The 21,097-nt window shown below is 46.7% G+C and overlaps 1 protein-coding gene across 1 annotated transcript in view; it reads right to left on the bottom strand.

The window, feature by feature from the left end:
- Nucleotides 1-431: 431 nt before the first annotated feature.
- Nucleotides 432-21,097, bottom strand: part of LOC146042436 (paired box protein Pax-6-like) — a 36,960-nt gene continuing 16,294 nt past the window's right edge. Inside the window, exons 2-7 of the mRNA XM_083162426.1 lie at nt 17,552-17,710; nt 7,440-7,522; nt 7,152-7,302; nt 6,331-6,428; nt 6,042-6,180; nt 432-4,079 (exon numbers count right to left, since the gene is read on the bottom strand). Coding sequence (XP_083018552.1) covers nt 3,994-4,079; nt 6,042-6,180; nt 6,331-6,428; nt 7,152-7,302; nt 7,440-7,522; nt 17,552-17,710 — 716 coding nt within the window. The 3' untranslated portion in view covers nt 432-3,993. The remainder of the gene's footprint in view (nt 4,080-6,041; nt 6,181-6,330; nt 6,429-7,151; nt 7,303-7,439; nt 7,523-17,551; nt 17,711-21,097) is intronic.

The following is a 21,097-nucleotide window of genomic DNA, read 5'->3' as shown; positions in this document are numbered from 1 at the left end:
GTTTAGGATTAGACTGTGGGGTGGAGGGAGAGGGTAAGTATTATTTTTCTAGGAGGACGTTATAATCACTAGAAAGAGGGAGTTAGTGTTAGATTTAGGCTCTGGAGGGCATGGTTAATTTAGGCACTGAAGAGGGGCAGTTATGGTTAGGCATCAGGTAGGGAGATATGGTGGGTAGCGGGAGAGGGTTAGTAGTTGTAGCTGTCGGGTTACAAACACTAGTAGGATGCTGCTGTCAGTCTTATGACCGGTGGCATCCTAAGTGCCGGTATCACATATCACACCTGTTTATTCCACCTCGACATCATACACTACACACCCCATTGATTGCTGTTGCCTATGTTCATGAGTGCATAATGGATCATATATGCTACACACCCTTTAATGTGTGGTTAAACTACAGGAAATAAACATCAGAAGATAGATCAAGAGAAGCAGTGTTTAATAGGATTACAGCGCAGTACAGAGAGGGCAGGTCATGCTATACACTAAGGCAGAAACGTGCCAACCAGACTGAAACACAGCACAGGGAACATGTGGGGCAGCAGGCAAACATATAATACAAAACAAAGCAGCAAGAGTATAAAGGGGAAACTGTTTTAGCAGCTCTAGTAAGGAGTCAGCTGTTACAAGGGTTTAATCTTCCCAAGTACTATCCCAAATACTTTACTCAACACAATATTTAATGACACAATAAAATCCTGCTATATGTACATTCATATCAGCAGATTGCATGACACCAGTGGAACATGAGTAATACACACTCACTATATGTTGCGCTGAATAATCTGTGAATGCAAATGGATTCATTATGTAAAATAAATTGTTTTTTTTTGTTTGTTTTTAATTGTAATAAATATTTTTTTCTGTACATTAATTGGTTTCTATGCTGTTATCAAGCCTGGCCACAATCCCAGTTTCCAAAAAGAGGTGTGGTTTTGGGCAGTGTGTTGGATTGGGGCATGCCCAAAAGTGTCATGGACGTTTCTGTCTCACAGACTGAAACATTATCGTACAAGATAAGGACTGCTCGGGGACACTTCTCAAATGCTTGTAATTGTCTGTCAATGAATGATATTTGATTAACGAATCTACTATTTTTCAATATAATGTATAATGATGAAGGTAAAATACAAATAATATAAGGATAAGTTACTAAGCTAGTAGCATTTTTCAATAGGTAACAATTTTTTACTTAATTAAAGTGTGCAAGTTAACGGCACACAGTGGACTCATCCATTGTAATCTCAACATCAGACAGACTGAACAATTATTTGAAATTGCCATACACTCATAGGGGTATGCTCAAACACATCTTAGGCAACCTTAAAACCTACCAAGAGCAGCAATCCTCCCCCACACCGGATGTTAACAAAAAGGTAGCCTCTCTTTCAATCCAAGATGGCCGATGTGAAACTGCAGTATCTGAAAGAGCAGTGTAAACCAGTTCATAACTGTCTCTTCTCTTGGAGCTGACAATGGCAGTGACCATAGCCTCGGCCAGCTCAGTACTGTATGTCCAGGTGACGTTGAGGGTTGGGGGATGTTGGTAGATAGTGTAGTACATGCCTAGAGAGGGTTAATGTATTACCTGGCAAGGAAGGGAGGTGTCATACTGCATGTCCGAGGGTTGACAATGTTGTTCAAGTAGCTGGTTGCACACCCCTTGACAAAAGACTATGCTTACACTGTCAGATAATTGGTCTGTCTGTCTGATGATGATGAGTACAGATCCAAGCACAAAGTATTGTATCATAGGGACAAAGTACACAAGTAACATTAACATATATCTTGTGAAATATATTAGTAGAATTATCTGTAATATAATTTGCATTTGGGATTGGTCATCATTTAATAAACTTAAACATCTCAATCTTAACACTTTACAGTTTTTAAATCCCAACCGCACCATTTTTTACTTTGTATTCTGTGTCTGCGCATCCTTGTACTGTCATGTTACTAGTTTTGGGGGTGATTCAGGTTGGTTTGCAAATGCAAACTCCTTCTTTAGTGGACAAAACCATATGCACTGCAGGTGGGGCAGATGTAACATGCACAAAGAGAGTTACATTATTTTGTTTCTGTGCAGGGTAAATACTGGCTGCTTTATTCTTACACTGCAATATAGATTTCAGTTTGAACACACCCCACCCAAACGTGACTCTCTTTTAAACAGGTTACATCTGCCCCACCAGCAGTGCACATGGTTTTGCCCATTAAAGAAGAAGTTTGCTTTTGCAAGCCAACCTGAATGACCCCCTTTAGTTCCTCTATGCAATACACTTCCATAATCATTCCACTTATTTAAACCTCCGCCACATCACTATCTTTTACCAAGCTGGAGATTATCTTGTATTATAAGGTCAATATTTTCAGTTCATTGTCAGTGAATTCTGGGTCAATTTTGCCCAGTTATAGTTTCACACAGGATCCGTTAAAAATATCTGTTTTACAGCATGCATGTGTGTGTTTATACAAATATCTACATGTATGTGATATACAGAAGGTCCAGGAGATAATTTTACTCTGCAAATATCTATAAAGTGCAGCAGATGCTTGCGAGTGTCCTTAGAAAATCCTTGTGTTCATCCATCATTTGAGAGTATCTGCAGTTTGCTAGACAATGTTTCCAACTGTTTCATTCTCTTAGAAGTTGGCTGAAGGTGTTTGCACATTGATTGTAGACTTTACAGTGTTCTACAGTACAGTAGTTCCTAGTAGACCAAAGGTGGATTGTCTTTACTCTGCTTTGAGTGACGGAATTGGTGACAGCACATTGATCGTTGAGTGCCGATGACTAATATTTGGAATCTGATCAGAATCTTTACTGTTGACCCATTTGTTTACTTTTTCAAAAGTATTTATTACCAAATACAAGAACTAAAATTTAAAGTTCGAGAGCAGATTTTTCAACATTTAAGGGAGGTGACCACATAATCAAACGTGCTGAACAGTGTGGATCCAAACCAGTAGGACATCATTGGGCCTGTAGACCATCCATCTTGTGCCCCAGACACCGGCAACTATGTCTGAATGAGTCTGTGTACAGTGCATTGTAAAATTGTATGCACTTATATAAATAATGGTAAATAAATACTTCCATCAAACATAAAACTTTTCAGAACACAGCTGAAAAAAATACCTACACTGGATAAGAAGACCCCGGATAAGAACAGTTGATGATGATGATGATGATGTGAAACATAAAATAATACACTAATTGCAGCGTCTTAGACAATTCAGATGCAATAAATTACTAGTAGAAGATGCCGTTGCGGTTTAATGATGTCAGATCTTCCAGTGAAGTATTTTAACCATTAATTCCTAAATTACCAGTCTGGACAATGGCTGCCAAAGAGTTTTCAGAGGGAGGTGCTACAAGTACAGAGCCGGATATTATCAGACAGCCATGCGGAGTTCTCGGTCATAGAAAAATGAAGGGATCAAATATTGTCTTGGAAGCCAAATGTACTGTTCGACACTGCAAACATGCCGGTAAAGAACTACGTCTTAAGCAGGGTAGTGGTGGTAATAGACTAGTTGTGGAAGTTTCTGAAGCATTACATATATTATTCCCTCTTTTTTTTTTAGGTATTAAAATTGAAACCTAGAAAAACCTTGTTATGTGATATGACCCCCTCCTATCTGCATACAGAATGTTAATAGCTACAGACTTAAAGTAATATTCCCAGATTTTGAATTCGAAACCCAGAAACTGTGGCGTTCCAGATAACTTTGCATGTCTTGCAATAAGATATGCTCTTCTTCATCGGATGGGGTCAGAGGTTCTGTTCTTGATATGCTTATATTCTCTCTTTATATGATGTCCTTATATCAGGAAAAGGATGTTAGGAATTGTGGCCTAATAACTTGCTTATCTGATAGATGTGTTTTGGCTGCCAAGACCAATCGGTTAATAGCAGTGAGCTAATACTTTCAGCACAGGGTGGTTTTCCTCTCAATCCATTCCCATCCACCTGGGTCCTGTGTTCTTCACTGTAGTCTAGGCCAGTATTGGGCCAGGTCGGGGTCTCCTCCTGGGACTTGGACAGGAACGGAAACGCCCGGAGAGATCAGTCCTGCACAAAGTAGAAGCATTTTGTGATCACGTGTTTGTGACACACTCTAAGGGTCTGATTCTGGTTCACTCGCAAAAGCAAATTCTCTAATGGACAAAACCATGTGCACCGCAGGTGGGGCAGATGTAAAATGTGCAGAGAGAGTTAGTTTTTGGTGGGGTTTGTATTTTAAACTGATATCTATATTGCAGTGTAAAAGTGGCCAGTATTTACCCTGTACAGAAACAAAATAACACCCAAATGTAACTCTCACTGCACGTTACATCTGCCCCCCTGCACATGATTTTGTTCATTAGAGAGAGAATGTGTTTTTACCAGAATCAGGCCCTAAATCCACAATATTACATCTGCATACCTCCCAACATTAGAGAGGTAGAAAGAGGGACACTGCCTGAAATTTTTGGGGCGTGGCCTAGCAGCAAGTGGGTATGGCCTATAATCATGACACTCCCGTGAGGCCACTCCCTGTTTTCGGCACTGTGTGAGCTGCTAGCCATGCCCCCAGCCCCTCTGGCTGCAGGAATAGATGCTGTGCGCATGCACTCAGCGTCTATTCACGGATGACAGGGGGGGGGGACTCCCAACTATTATATACCAAATTGTAATTTACATGCAGAATAATGCAGGGACGTAATTGGTACAGGGGTTATGACAGCTGCCAGACCCAAAGGTGAGGGAGGCGGCCAAGTGCCACTTCTCAATTCAATTGTTGTATTGTAACAAAGTACAGAACATACTCCTAACAATGAACGCACAAAAATAATCCGGAACCTGATGTGGTTTCCAAGCTATCTTCAACTACAGATGGTGTTAGCACGCTCTTTCCTATTGAGATAACTCCTATTTTGTTTAGAAGGATCCATTTAGATCCCTCTTCCTATTTAGAATATCCCACCCACCGCAGACCTCCCGCTTCCACTGGTGACCATGCATGACCTAAGGCAGGGATGGGGAACCTTTAGCCCTCCAGCTGTTGTTGAACTACACATCCCAGCATGCCCCTGCTACAGTTTTGCTACTTGGCCAAGCTAAAACTGTTGCAAGGCATGCTGGGACGTGTACTTCAATAATAGCTGGGGGGCAAAGGTTTCCCATTCCTGACGTAAGGTCACATATGCACTACAAAATGCAGGGGAAGAACCTGGCACTGTAAACTTCAACTGCTGCCATTAGCGGGAAAGTATCGCACTAACATTTCTCTGGTACCCCTTTCACATTGCACAAATAACCCGGGTCTGACCTGGGTTGTTGCCGGGTCAACCCCGGTCTCTGAGCTGTGTGAAAAGGGCGTTTGAAAAAAACCAGCTGAGCAGTGTACGCGGATAACCTGTGTGGAGCGACCCGGGCCCCGTTCACATTTTAGGGAGGAGGCAGCTCCAAGCACTGCCTCCTCCCCGCCTATGGTAATGAGCTGCAGCTCCTCCCCTTAATCATCGCAAATGCTGACTCACTCCTAGGACGGATATGTGTCCAAATCCCAAGTGCGACCTGGCATTGTGAAAGTGGTATGGGAGAGCTGAGTAATGGAAAATTTACATACCAATCTGCCGCAGACTATGAGATCCAATGGATAAGGGCAAAGTACACCAATGTTTTAGGAGAAACATTAACTACAGTGTTCTACTTTAGTTTCCTCTATGTAATGAATGGACCTTATAAATAGAAGATGGACGGTGTGCATTGCTGGTGCCACAGTAATTTCTCTAAAACAGCAAGCCCGGGTAATTAGTACCCACTACCACCACCACCACCACACCCACCCCCACCTTTTTTTTCCGCTCACAATGGGGGAAAGTTATGAAAGAAGATGATTGTTATATCTACAGCATAACCCTGGTTGTGGGGGATTACTAACACCTCAATTACTTTTTGACTACAGCTACCATCAGGTGCAGTGATGTGGATTGTAGGAGTAGTAGGTCCAATCGTTGGTGTCTTTTGTGATCCAGAAGCCAGACTGACCTGTGGAACCACTGGCGCCAGAGCCGAGGTTTTGGTTATTCATATGAGACTGAAGCTGAGGCGGTGTGTAGGCGTCATAACTGCGGACTGAGGGACTTGGGATCATACAGGAATAGGAAGAGGTCTGGCTGCTTACCGGCTGTGGAGATAAATAACAGGATATCAGTGGAAGCAGACTCTGATTAATTCCAAGGTAGATCCTAATCTGAACACTATACAGTATCGCTATTGGGGTATCAGGGGTATCGTAGACTAGGGAAAGATGAGGATCGGGATAGGCTGTACTCACCTGGATGGGGAGATTATTTGGCATGGTGAAGCTCGGCAAAGGAGGTAGGGACCCATAGCCGTTGGCTATAGCTGCCTCATTCCGACTCAGCATTGACCCTAAAACAAAAATGGTCACATTCAGTAATGTTTACAGGCTCCGTACATCAAAGCCCCCAACTGTCACTGATTTATTGTGTTTAGATGTGTCTTAAATATAAAAATAGTGGCCATCAGCACAGTGTTTATGTTTCTTTTGTATGCTGATTGTGGTATCCTATGTATTAAAAGGCTAAGCCTGCTCCTCACCTCTATGGGGGGGATTTATGTGTTTTGAAATACTGCCTTTCGGCACATGTGGGCTGGAAAAAAAAGTCGAACTTTTGACTGTTGACCTAGACACTGTCAACCTAATGCTTGTGTGGACCTTCCATCCATGTTGTCATTAAGCACTTCCGCCTATTTCAGGTGTCAACCATCTTTAGTGTGGATGAGTAAATATTCAGCTAATATCAGTGTTGTACCATCATATACCAACATACATCAAAGTCCTATTAGTGTCACCCACACCGCGATGTCGTCCAGGTTCTCAGTACGGGCTGGGATATTACAGCATGTATGGCCATGAGAGAAGATGTAAAGGTCCCATACACTACAGCGATTTGGGTTGATTTCACCCATTCCCGATGGATCAGGCTGAGAAATCGCCCCAAATCGGATGTGTGTGATGTCCCATCGTGTCCGATGTACGGTCCCGTGTGCACCGGACCTGGCTCGGAGGTTGGACCGGCTGGTTATCTCAGGCACAACCTGAATATTGATCCCTTTCTCCTCCACTCTCACCTGAGCTGCTGGGCTGCGGTATGGACTGGTAGACACTGCTGGAGAATGAACTGTTGATTGAAAGGTGACTGGAAGCGTTGCCCGCTTGGCGCCTCTGGTTCCGAAGCTTCTCTTCCCGTCTCCATTTTGCTCGCCGATTAGAGAACCAGACCTGCAGCAGAAGTGACTCTGTCATTTCACGATTAACTACACAGTGATTGGGGTTTCACCTGGAATGAGCACAGCACTACCCCCCCATGTAATGGAAAGTCTCATTGTTTTACCAGCAATCATTACTATTGTGCTTACCTGTATTCGTGCTTCAGGTAAATCAATCTTTGCGGCTAACCTCTCCCTGGCAAAGACGTCTGGGTAGTGCGTCCTTTCAAACTCTAAGGAAAAAATACAACACGCTTAGAGAATACTGCCACATCTCAGCATCGTAAATGTCAGTCAAGAGGTAGAGATCTGCCAACTTCGTGTTCTCCTAGTGCCCCGTACACACGGTTCCATTTTGTCTATTTTTCTATTGATTTTGCTTATATAAGCAAAATCGAATCAAACTCGAACGGAAATCAAATGCATTCGATTTCGATCCTGATGCATAGCCCGCGGCATGGAACTCAAATAGAAAAATAACTGTGCAGGCAAAACTATATACAAATGGAGCCGCTACCAATCAAAGCCGCTCCCATTGCTTTGTCCGCCATCTGCCACCCTGCACCAGAATGGGGCGCATGCACACCGAGATGCTCGCGCGCCCCATTCTAGGTAATGGACGCACGAGCATGTCAGACACTCGCGCACCCATGTCATGTCCCCATCCGCTAGATCGTCATCCGCCAGTAACCTACGGATGGCAGTCTTGCGCCAAAACTATTTTGAATAAAGGAACCCTAGTGTATCAGATATTTATTTATGGTAATCCTAGCCTAGTACATTGTGTCTTTGTGCCTATATGTCATCCCTGAGTTTAGTTCTATGATGAGGGGCAGAATTTGTCCACACTTTTTATGATATTTTATGATTGGCAGGCAGCCTCAAACACTGGCTTTGTCTATTTAATTGATCATAAATAATATGAATTGTTTCTGGACCACCAACCCCAAGGTGCCCTGGCACACAGTTAGTAAACCACCGCTGTACTGTATAGTCCAAATCGAATGGGTTTGCCTTGCCATGCGATTTGATCCCAATATGATTGAATATCAAGGCAATCTCTCCGTGTGTACATCCCTTAAGTTTATTTTTTATGGAAACATCTCTTATTTCACCCTTTGAGTTTGTCAAAAGAGGTGTGAAAATTGCCAAGCAAACATTGTTATTCATCATAATGACCTGTAATGTTACCTTATATAGGAAATATCATCTTTTTTTTACACAACATTTTTATTTGAATTTATATAACAAATGTGAGCGATGCTGGTATTTCTAGCTGATATTTTGAGCATCTCTCACGGAGATGTTGGCACTCAAAGAGTTAAGGTTATGTGTACTGTGAGGGGCTAGTAGCAAAATGGGTTCAACCTCCGCAAAAAAAAAGAAAACGCACACAAATACAGTTTATATTTCTGAACATTTGCATTGTCGTTCACATTTTGAGATGCATACTCCTAACTGATGGTTTATGGCGTCACTAGGGTTTGTGGGCGACACCATCCTAACTGGCAACACTGAGGCCGGGGAGAGGTTGCCAGCTTCCCGACTGCTCCCGAAGTGCTGCACAAGTTCCCAGCAAAGAAAACATAATACACCAGGAGGCGTGGCTTCATAGACACGAAACCACGCCCCTTGTAGGAAGCACAAGTAAGAGGGAAAGTAGCTTCACTGAGTGACACCCGGCCACCCCACCCTAGTGTCTCCACTGTTTATGAATAGTGAGCAGTCACTTTGTTCTGCTGTGTACTCTAGTACAGCTGGGGAACTTTAAGGACAACATTTGGAGGAGATGTTAGTACATATGTGATTAGTAACAATGCAGTAAATGGAGGGATGTACCTCAAGTGGTTGGGACATTCCGTCCATAGACTGTTACAGTCCTTATCTGTTATTGTTCTGTTTTACTTCTATGTGGACATTTCTCCATCCTCTCGCCAATATGCCCGTAATGAGAATTTGGGCATATGACTGCGATTGTGGGCGTGTCGATCCTGCTTGGGGCTGGTGGCTGACATCACATGACATCAGCGTCCGCCCCCAATTCAGGGGCTAGCGGCATCTGATAAATAAGTATAGACTTACTGTCAGAGCGAAAGCTGGAGATATAATTTGATGTATGCATCGTCCGTACACATCCACTCACACCCTAGTGCTGGGATTCTTTTCCATGGGGCAGCATTTACCTGCTTGCCAGACAGTGAATATACGCTGCCTAGCGAACAGGTGTGAATCAGGCCCTTAGTCCTGATAGGCAATGCCATCTACATATGAATAATAGAAGCCTATGTGTTTGTCTCTGCAGTGACGAATCCACTCACAAGTTCCGCCACTGCTCACACAGAAGGACTCCCTGGTCACAAACCTCCTCACACCATAGAGGACAGCTCTGGATCAGGAGAACGTCCTCTGCTTAAAGCTCCAGGCATACAGATTTAATACACTCCAGGCCACTAAGCAATCCCTGATGCATCCCACCCAATAACTTTAACCACCCCCCCAACCCCGTATGCATAATAAGTGTCTTGCTGTGCTTAGCGCTGTATTTTGGGGCTCACTGCAGTGAAGACAGCCTGTTCTACCTTTCTAAATGAGCTAATTAAACAGTGAATAAAGTTATCTACTTCTCCATATAATCTGCTTTCTGCAGCAGTATCTGGCTACAAACCAGCACAATAACTGGGAGGGAGGAGGCCGATAGACACATCCTGTGACAGGTGTCCTAATCGCACTTCCTCTTTCTCAGAGAACCTCCGATGCAGGGTGAGGGCTCAGTTCCCCTGAGTGGTAAATGTTCAGGTGGAATGCAAAAGACCCAATAGAATAGTCTAATAGAAGAATGGCTTTGGGTTAGCACGTACCCAACAACATGGCCAGTTATCTTGTATGGGACACAACCTGTTTTAATCTTGTGTTATGCCCTCCGTTTAATAAAGAAGAATGTCCACACCTGGGGCAACTCTTGGGGAGGGGCTGCAGCTCAGTTACAAATTCAAATAGGGGAGCCACGCCAACCACCATTGAGTCAGTTTGAAAAGACAACTGGTGGCAGTTGGTGAGGCTGCCCTTTTTGAACTTTGAACTGACCTGCAGCCCCTCCCCTGGAGCCGCCACTGGATCACAAACAATTTGCTAAAGCTTTTACAAGTGAACAATGTGGATGTGGCACATAGCAACCAATAAGATTCTGTCTACCATTTCTTTATTGCATCAGAAAATGATAGACAGAATCTGATTGATTGATTGATTGATTGATATGGGTAACATCCCCACTTTTAGAAGCTTTAGTAAATTTACCCTTAATGTAGTCAATTTAGGAATCAGACTTTGAACTGTGAGTGAATCTCAGGACTGGGAATAGTCCCGTATACCATACATACATGTATACCTCTGAGTACGGGTTTTTGGTGGGTTTTAAATGTCTTGGATTGCCTACATGGAGTGAGCATACTTTTTTTTTTTTACACCAAGATAGGTGAGTATATGTATGTATGCATGAAAGTATGGTCGGCAAGGCCCTGGGGAAATGGAGGGAGCATGGCCACCAGCAGACCTGGGCCAGTGTAAAAAGTATGGGATTTGGCCCCAAAATCCCCGGGATTTTGTCTAATGCCGGGCAGCGTCTGAGCACCCACTCAGATGCTGCCCAGCTTCTCCTGTTGCCGGTGTGTGGCTCTGCACAGCGTGACATGATGTCAGTGGTCACGCTGCGGAGCCCACAAGCCACACCGCCGCTCCCAGACTCATCGATTGACGCCCACACCGCCGCATCTCCACCTCATGGCCACGCAGCCCATCTTGCTCCCGTGCACCGCATGCCCGCCTCTGCCGCACCACCTGGCTTCTGGATCCCGCCCAGGTATGTAACTATGCAGAGAAGCCAATCCCGGAATCCAGGGATTGAGCATTTTTCAATCCTGAGTCCCTACTCCTATCTTCATTACATGGCTTGCTCTAATCTAAAAAGATGGCCATACACTGCTGCAATGTCTCGCAGCAGCGTACAGCGTCCCGATACCCTGCGAGCTGCCTGGGACAATTTCTTGTGATGGATCGCATGTGTCCCTGCTTTCCGCCCGGCTCACTACCAGGAGGGAGGTTCCAGGTCAGGTCGTTGGACGGCCAGAAGATCCGACCACCGAATCAAGTCCGGTGCGCACGGGACTGCGCATCGGACCTGAGGGGACATCAAACTGACTGAGTTGGGCAGTTTTGAGGTTCTGATTCTTCGGAATCAGCCTAAATTGGCCAAAATCAACTCAGTGTATGTGCCTTATGAGCAGTATAAAAAAGGTAACACAGAATGGAGTCTGTAGTTATAGAGGTCAAGCCAGGCCTAAAACTGGGCACGTACTGGCCGATATATCGTGAGCCCATCAGTGGGTGTGTACCGCCAATATGTCTGTGAACGAATGCATTTACACACACATATCATATCCGCTGTGCAATACAGTTAATGCCCGATTTAACCTGATTCTGGTTCACTCGCAAAAGCAAACTCCTTCTTTAATGGACAAAACAATGCTGCACTGCAGGTGGGATAGATGTAACGTGCAGAGAGAGTTAGATTTGGGTGAGGTGTGCATACCTCCCAACTTTTGGAGGTGCCTGGCCGGGACAGGGTGCGCGCCGGAGGTGCGCGTCGATTTTTCGGGGGGCGTGGCCTATCGGGAAGGGGGCGTGGTCTATAATCGCGGCACTGCCGCGAGGCCACTCCCCCATTTTTGCCGCTCGTCGGCGCTGAATAGACGCTGTGCGCATGCGCACAGCGTCTATTCTTGGCAGGCTGGGGGGCTCCCAACTGTCCCCCCCCCCCACCGCGGGACAATGGCGGCCCCGGGCGGGACGCGGGAACGTCCCCGAATATCGGGACTTTCCCGCGGAAATCGGGACAGTTGGGAGGTATGGGTGTGTTCAAACTGAAATTTAAATTGCAGTGTACAAATAAAGCAGCCAGTATTTACCCTGCACAGAATCAAAATTATTCCCCCACTTGGAAGTACGACACAAGCATTAGGTCGACAATGGGAAGGCAGACATGAGGTTTTCACGTTCTTTTTGTCCCGAATGTCGACACAGTTGACATGGACACCATCTAAGTGTACCGCTTCCCCTGGCATAATATCAGCTTCCCACCCACGGGCTAATGAGGTAAGCCTGATTGGGTAAAGATATTTTTTAGCAAGTATAAGTGGTAATTAAAACATGTTTTACCTCTGTGAAAGGAATCAATACAAAAATCATTTTTGGAATGATTGCCAGATGGTACTGCCACCCTCGATAGATGATAATAGAACAGGTATAGCATAGGGGTGGCACGTTGCCCACAGTGCCTACCCACGCAATGATGGCCTTCGATGGGTGCAAACCATCAATAGTTCTGTCGATAGTTTCATGCCATTGATAATTATTCAGCAATGGCACCATTAATGGTGTGGCTGTAATACTGTCCTGACTTGCAGCAGAGATTTCTATTGGTGGGCCAATTGGAGATGGCCTGGTAACATGTAGAAAACAGGATGGTTTAATAATATAGTTCCTTCTATAGACAGATGTGGTGAATACGCAGTTCAGGTTGCTCAGAGTCGTGAGTTGTGTAGTATTTGAAATGGGTGGCAGGGATTGCTGGATTACAGAGCAGGATCAGCAATACAAGTATCACAGATTGCTAGACTGCAGAGCAGGACCAGCAGCACAGGTAACACAGATTAGCTGGATTACAAAACAGGACCAACAGGACAGGTAGCACAAAATTAGCTGGATTGTGGATCAGCACAGGATTAGCTCAATTGCAGACCAGCATCAGCAGTGCAAGTAGCAAAGGATTAGCTGGATTGCGGAGCAGCATCAGCAGTGGAAGTAGCACAGAATTAGCTGGATTACAGAGCAGCACCAGCAGTGCAGTTAGCACAGCATTAGTTGGTTTGCGGAGCAGCACCATCAGTGTAGGTAGCACAGGATTAGCTGGATTGCGGAGCAGCACTAGCAGTGCAGGTAGCACAGGATTAGCTGGATTGCGGGGCCGGCACCAAATCTAGGCATTTGCCTAGGGCGCCAGCCACTGGAGGGCGGCACTTCGCCTCTCGCATGGAGGCTGCAGGGGTGTCCGTGCTGGGTACCTGCGGCACTGTGTGATCTGGCATCGGGGTCCCTGCAGTGATGCGCGCTATCCGGCAGCCAGGCGGCGGCGCGGGAAGCGCTGCTGGGATTGAAAACATTCCGCATGCTGATTGGCTGAGATTCAGCCAATCAGCGTGCAGCGAGTTTTCAAACCCATCAGCGCTTCCCGCGCCGCCGCCTGGCTGCCGGATAGCGCGCATCACTGCAGGGACCCCGCCGCCAGATCACACAGTGCCGCAGGTACCAATACCCCCCCCCCCCGCAGGCACCGGGGCGCCCCACCCCCCCTGCCTGGGGCGGGCCGGTGCCTTGCACAGGATTAGCTGGTAGCACAGGATTAGCTGGTTTGCGGAGCAGCACCATCAGTGTAGGTAGCACAGGATTAGCTGGATTGCGGAGCAGCACTAGCAGTGCAGGTAGCACAGGATTAGCTGGATTACAGAGCAGCACCAGCAGTGCAGGTAGCCAGGGCCGGCGCCACCACTAGGCAAATCTAGGCATTTGCCTAGGGCGCCGGCCACTGGAGGGCGGCATTTCACCCCCCCCCCCCCCCCCCCGTGCCGCGGGGGTACCTGTCCTGCGGCTGTGTATATAAAGCTTGCGGCGGCAGCAGCGGGGGGTCCCTGCAGTCAATAAGAAATAGAGCGCTATCCGCCTGGCTACGCGGAAGCGCTTCTGTTGTGGAAACACTGGCCGCACGCTGATTGGCTGAGATTCAGCCAATCAGCGTGCGCCGTGCGGCCAGTGTTTTCACAACAGAAGCGCTTCCGCGTAGCCAGGCGGATAGCGCTCGTTATTTCTTGACTGCAGGGACCCCCGTTGCCGCCGCCGCAAGCTTTATATACACAGCCGCAGGACAGGTACACCCCCCCCCCCCCGCCACCGGGGCGCCCCCACCCCGACTCGCCTGGGGCGCTCCGGTGCCTTGCACCGGCCCTGCAGGTAGCACAGGATTAGCTGGTTTGCGGAGCAGCATCATCAGTGCAGGTAGCACAGGAGGATTAGTTGGACTGTGGAGCAGCACTAGCAGTGCAGGTAGCACAGGATTAGTTGGACTGTGGAGCAGCACTAGCAGTGCAGGTAGCACAGGATTAGCTGGATTGCAGAGCAGCACCATCAGTGCAAGTAGCACAGGATTAGCTGGATGCGGAGAAGCACCACAAATGCAGGTAGCACAGGATTAGCTGGATGCGGAGAAGCACCAGAAATGCCGGTAGCACAGGATTAGCTGGATGCGGAGAAGCACCAGAAATGCAGGTAACACAGGATTAGCTGGATGCGGAGAAGCACCAGAAATGCAGGTAGCACAGGATTAGCTGGATGCGGAGAAGCACCAGAAATGCAGGTAGCACAGGTAGACTACATGGTTTGGAGCATACTGTGGCACATACTTGTTAGAGGGTTGCTATTGGCAATAGAGGTGTTATGACTGACGATCACCGTTCCATGTTTTCCCTGTAATAAATGTGCCTATTAGTATCAGTGCTAGGAGCACTGTGTATTGTGTAAATATCTCATGTGACCTGGTAGCCCTGTGTGACAGCTGGTATGATGTCACACAGGGCTAAATATTCCTTTACGCATACGCTGGTTTTCTTGTAACATTGTTTAGTAGCCCAGACAACTGCAATTCTATAGGAAAACCGGGAGCCCTGCATTGTGTAGTGGGTGAGATGCTTGAGTGGGTTTAGTGGCTGATGGAGATGGGCTACAGTGGGGGTTATGGTAGATGCAGATAGAGATGTCTGCAGCTGTCACTGTGCAGCGATAAGCTGTGCTGAGTAAGAGCTCAGCTGCGGTGCTCAGCGGATGGTGTCACTGAGGCTGGCCTCCCTTGGGTGCACTGCGGTCACATCCGCTACATGCACTACTGACTGACTCCTTCCTTTAATAGCACATGTGCACAGAGCGTGCACTAGACAGATACTTCTAGATTTACTTCTGCAATAGAGCCTCTGCCTTAGCTGCTGCGCTGGTTCTAACCATCTCATAACTTGGTTACAGAGTTCTACTGAGAGACTGGCATAGTACAGGAATATGTGCAGAACTGCAGATCATTATGTAGTCACTTGTTTTACAATCATGACATCAGAATACTGTTCCCCTGTGATGTCATATGTATACAGATAGAGCATTGGCTCTGCCATATCTTCCCGCATCATATCAGATTATCCTTCTCTAATCTGAAATCTGTAAAGACCTATGCACGGAGGGCGTCCCCATAAAAACGCTGGGTGTACCCCTGGTGTCACACGACATCAGCGCCCACCCCCTTTTCAGCGATCTGCGATAGAAATAAAAGTCAGCGAAGGGAAGAAAAATCATTTGATGATTGGAGACCATCGAATGTTTTATCTACCCTTTGTCCACATGCGAGGTGATGTGTTCTCTAACACATCCCCCTGCATGCTAGCGAGGGGATGCGGGCAGCGGGGGAGGGGTGGGCGTATGGCAGGGTGGCAGGTGGCACTGACCTGTACGCTAGGCTGCAAGTGTACGCAGCCTAGCCAACAGGTCTGAATCAGGCCCCGAGCCGACGGGGGAAATAGCGGCGTGCGCCTATTCAATGCTGTCTTGCCCGACAGCATGGAACAGGCAGAGCAACAGAACGGGACAGACTTTAAAAGCTGTCGCGCCCGTTTTGCCAAGAACAGGAGTGAATTGTCGCCATCACCGCTGGATCTCGACAATCCACAGCCATTTATGCGGACACGCCCCCTTTTCACCGATCGGCAGGCGGGACAGTGAATCCCGCCTGGTGATATCCTGTCGAGCAAAATGAAAACAGGCCAGGGTCACAGCTGTCAGGACGGATCGACAGTCGTGACACGGGATTGAATACCCCCTGAGTTTAAATCCCCCAGGGCAATAAGCACACTCCTAACTTATTATTTTTTCTTTACATTTTTAATACTTTCTAATTAACAATGTTGAGACTTCAGTTTAAAGAAAGTTACAGAAATCCCACTGATAGTCTAGTGCAGTGATTTTCAACCTTTTTACCTTGGGGCACACTAAAAAAGATTTTAAGGTACTTGTGGAGTATCATGGCTCCCATCGTATGGCATCGTATGCCATATGTAGTGGCATACGATGGTATATGATGCGATGCGATTTTTACCGATTTTTGAGCATTTTTGGTCAAAAATCGTATGCGATCGCATCGGGTGCCATACGGATGCAATGGCATACGTTTTTGATCTTAAATGCATCCAAATGCATTAAAATTAGTATGAAACATGTTAATTGGCCCCCAACTGTCATTTTTCACTTTGTACCACCCCCAATATCAACGCCAACCCGAAGCGTGGCGAGCGCAACGAGCCCGCGAGGGGCGGCGGTACGCGTCCTACGACCTTTTCATACCCCCACTATCCACGTCAGCGTGGAGTTGAGAATAGAAAGTGTGGCGAGCGCAGCGAGCCACCGAGCCCGAAGCGTGGCGAGGGGACGCGGATACCTGTGAAGCCCGCGAGGGGACGCGTATAGCTTCGGGCTCGGTGGCTCGCTGCGCTCGCCACACTTTCTATTCTCAACTCCACGCCAACGTGGATAGTGGGGGTATGAAAAGGTCGTAGGACGCGTACCGCCGCCCCTCGCGGGCTCGCTGCGCTCGCCACGCTTCGGGTTGACGTTGATAGTGGGGGTGGTACACTATGAAAAATGGCATTTGGGGGCATTTCACATGTTTACTACACATTTCAATGCATTTTGATGCATTTCAGTGCAAAATCGGGTGCGATCGCATTGCAAGCGATTTGATCGTATGCGATGCGATTTTTTATCATACGATCAGCATACGATCAAGGTCGTGGGAGCCGTGATACTCCACAAGTACCGATTTTAAAATTGCCAAGGCACACCAGGTGATCCTCACAAGGCAAAACACATTGGCCCCCACAGGAAAAAAAAACCTATATAAAAAAACCAATCACACACTATAAAAAAAAATCAATCACACTGGTCCCCAAAGGTAACAAAAATATATTGGCCCTTTACAAGAAAAGAAGAAACCAGTAAATAACAGTTAAACTGGTTTGGGAATCTCTAGATCTGGGGGGCACACTAGTATACCACGGCACAGTGGTTGAAAAACATTGGTCTAGGCTAGGGCCATCGATAAAGTAACACTTAACAGTAATGACCTTTCTCTAACGCCTCAATCTGCTCCTGAGTGAACGATGTACGGTTACGCTGAAGTTTCCTCTTCAGTTGTAGTCGGATTTGGGAGTCGTCCAGGTCATCGTTAACTGCTCCGGTCTGATGTTCTGAGTCTAGACCGCTGTCCAACTGCTGGCAACTATCTGTGGAAGACAAAGGCAGTGTTACATACCTGGCTGGTTAATAAAAGATTACAAAACGTTAAAGAAGGAGCTCTTGATAATGATATTTATCATATCTACTAAAGAAGATAAGTGGGGAAGGTGCCTATAGCAAACAGTCATATTCAAGATACTATTTATAATACTTTAAATAAAATGAAACAATCTACAATTTGATTGGTTGCTATACTGTAGGTAACACCTTCACTTATCTACTCCAAATGTGGGAAAGACTTGGTCGGAATTCTTGGTGAAAATGCGATAAGGGAACTAAATGTACATTCTTTCTAAGGGATGGAATCGGGGTCCCGGCACTTGGGATGATGGTGGTTAGAAGGCCGACAGCACCATCCAGGTGCTTAGGATCCCTACACCTTTTAAATAAGTATGCTAACCCTCCTCTCCTACCCTATTAACTGTCCCTATCTGCAGCATAACTTTACCCTCCAACCCCCGCAGCCTAAACCTAACCCCCTTTAGTGCTTAACCCTAACCACCCCACCTCCTGCCGCCCAACCATCCCTCTAGTGCCTAAATGTATCCCCCTCCCCCCCCCCCGCAGCCTAATTCTAAGGTGCAGGGAGGAGTAAGCAGGGGGAAGAAAGAGTAAGCAGGGTGAGGAAGGAGTACACAGAGGGAAGAAGGAGAAAGCAGGGGTATGAAGGAGTAATTAGACAGGTGAAGCAGGATAAAGGAGTAAGCAGGGGGGAAGGAGTTAGAATGGGGCTGAAGGGGTAAGCAGAGAGATGGAGTAAGCATGAGGATGAAGAAGTAAGCAAGGGGTGAATGAGGATGGAGGAGTAAGCAGGGGAATGCAGTAGTAAGCAGGGAGATGAAGGAGTAAGGGGGGTAAAGAAGGAGGATGAAGGAGTAAACAGGAGGATGAAGGAGCAAGCAGGGAGAAGAAGGAGTAAGCACAAGAATGAAGCAGTAAGCAGAGGGAGGAAGGAGTAAGCAGGGGCAGGGAGGAGTAAGCAGGGGGAAGAAAGAGTAAGCAGGGGGAGGAAGGAGCAAACAGAGGAAGGAAGGAGTAGGCAGGGGGAGGAAAGAGTAAGGAGGGGAAGAAGTAAGCAGGGGTGGAAGGAGTAAGCAGGAGGAGGAAAGAGTAAGCAGGAGGAGAAAGGACTAAGCAAGGAGTGAAGGAATAAGCAAGAGGATAAAGGAGTAAGCAGGATAATGAAGGAGTAAGCAGCATATGGATAAATTAGTAAGCAGGGGATGAAGAAGAAAAAAGCACATAAGACAAATAAAACAGCAAAGGACAAAATAAGAGAGCTACTGTAAAAGTGATTTTGCTGAGGGATGGTAGAGAAGAGTTTCACTAACGACCAGTGATCATGATCAAGCTGAGGCAGGTCTGCGGGGAACCACATCGGGAGATGTAATTTATTTTTTGTCTCAGTTTTGCTCTGAGGTGACAACTTACACAGTGTGACAAAACAACACTTTGCAAGCAAAGCATACTAGCTATTTATAGTAAAACATCTTGCATATCATTATGTTTTGCTGGACCCTGTTGTGCCCCTTAACACCTGGTTGCACCACAGTGACACTGACATTGGTGGGTATATGTGCACAAACTTCTCTTTTCAGTGTTGTTGGCACAATGTGGGTAATTCATATTTGACTACCCTCCTGCATTCTGCAGGAGACTTCCTGAAATAGCAGCAATCTCCCTCTCTCCCTCATTAGTCTAGCAATCTCCCTCATTTCACCTAGCCAACATTACACTGTTACATTTTTTGGGGAAAAGGTAGGAGAGACAGATACATTTACATTGAATCCTCTGCACCACTTCCCAGCACTTTACCAAGTATAGTATCTCTTACTAACTGCTTTGGGGCTCATCTACATTTGGATATAAGTCATTTTACAAGATTTCCCTCAGATGTAGCAGTACACACCCACGCTTCGGGTGCCGGACGGCTCCCCGACAGTCGGGATTCCGACAGTCAGTACTCCGACGTCGGAATCCCGACTGCTCCCTTGTGGGGGTCCACGACCCCCATAGAGGGAGAATAAAATAGGTGGCGAGCGCAGCTCGCCACCGCGCCCGCAGCTTGGCGAGCGCAGCGTGGCGAGCGCAGCGTGGCGAGCGCAGCAAGCCCACAAGGGGCTTCATTGCGCTCCCCACGCTGTGCAGTCGGGATTCTGACATCTGACTAATGACTGTCGGAATCCCGACTGTCGGAGTATTATACCACACCCCACGCTTCTAGGTGCCACGTTCACAATCTCTTTTCACAATCTCTCCATCTATGGAACTAGACACGCCCTCTGGATGGAGCATGACACGTTCCCTCAATGGGGCGCTGTGCAAAATACTGCTACCAACTATAATCTCCCTGAAACTAGTTTTATCAATTAGTCAAGTATGGGGTAATTCAGACCTGATTGCAAGGCCGCACATCAGGTAGACTATAGTGAAATCCGTCATGCCTAGCATTTTCCTAAACACTTCCAATAAACTGCTGGTTACTACCCTAGTCACCTACTTCCTGTCAATCACATTGCCAACAGCTTGCGAATAGAAAAAGTAGCAGGGTCATCGCTGAACAACATTGAGCAGCGCATTGTGGCCCATATGCAGTTCATTGGTAATCGTCCGTTTTGCGAATCCGCAGCCGTGCAAGCTGAATTGGTCCCAATATCTTGGCCTACTTCATTTTTGTTTGGTTGTTTTTTTAATTATATTGATAGAAGGACTCTTGCCGCCCTGGTCTCAGCGAGGTACAGCGAGGTACACCAACAGGATAATAGAGTACAAACTACCAGAAGCAGTGGCAGAACTTGTGAGTGGTGGGCCCAGGTGTAAAAGTATAATTTAGGCCCCACACCAGTGGGTGACAGGGGTACAAGCTGCTTGTCTGGGTAGCAATGGGCCCCTTAGTCCTCAGAGGCCCCGGTGCAATGCACCTGTTGCACCAATGGTAGTTCCACCTCTGACCAGAAGGGAACAGATTGTTGCAACTCCATCCCCCAGCTTAGATGGAAATAGCATGCTGGTAACAGACTTATAAAGGCAATCACATAATTATGCGTCATCATACATCACTTATTAAGGCTGATGTGACTTGTGCCATAACCGTGCATGCTCCCATCCATCTTGCAGGCACATAACAGCTTTTCTGGGAGGATTTCCTGTTCTCCCTGGAGTACAGGAGATCTCTACCCAATAGCGATATCTGCAGAACATTCTAGTAGGAAGTTATGCAATATGCTGGTAGGTATAGATATACAGATGGTAGTATAACCGATGCCTGGGACATATTCAAATCTATGAAGCTAGAGTTCATACAGGGAATTGCATAATTTAGCCCTGACCCCTTTTTTCCCATGGACCCCCACACATCGCTGCAATGGGGGGGG

The sequence above is a fragment of the Crinia signifera genome, chromosome 19, assembly GCF_055691185.1.
Source record: "Crinia signifera chromosome 19, ASM5569118v1, whole genome shotgun sequence".
NCBI lineage: Eukaryota > Metazoa > Chordata > Amphibia > Anura > Myobatrachidae > Crinia > Crinia signifera.
The sequence above is the reverse complement of the archived record's forward strand: the minus strand, read 5'-3'. Positions and strand labels throughout refer to the sequence as shown.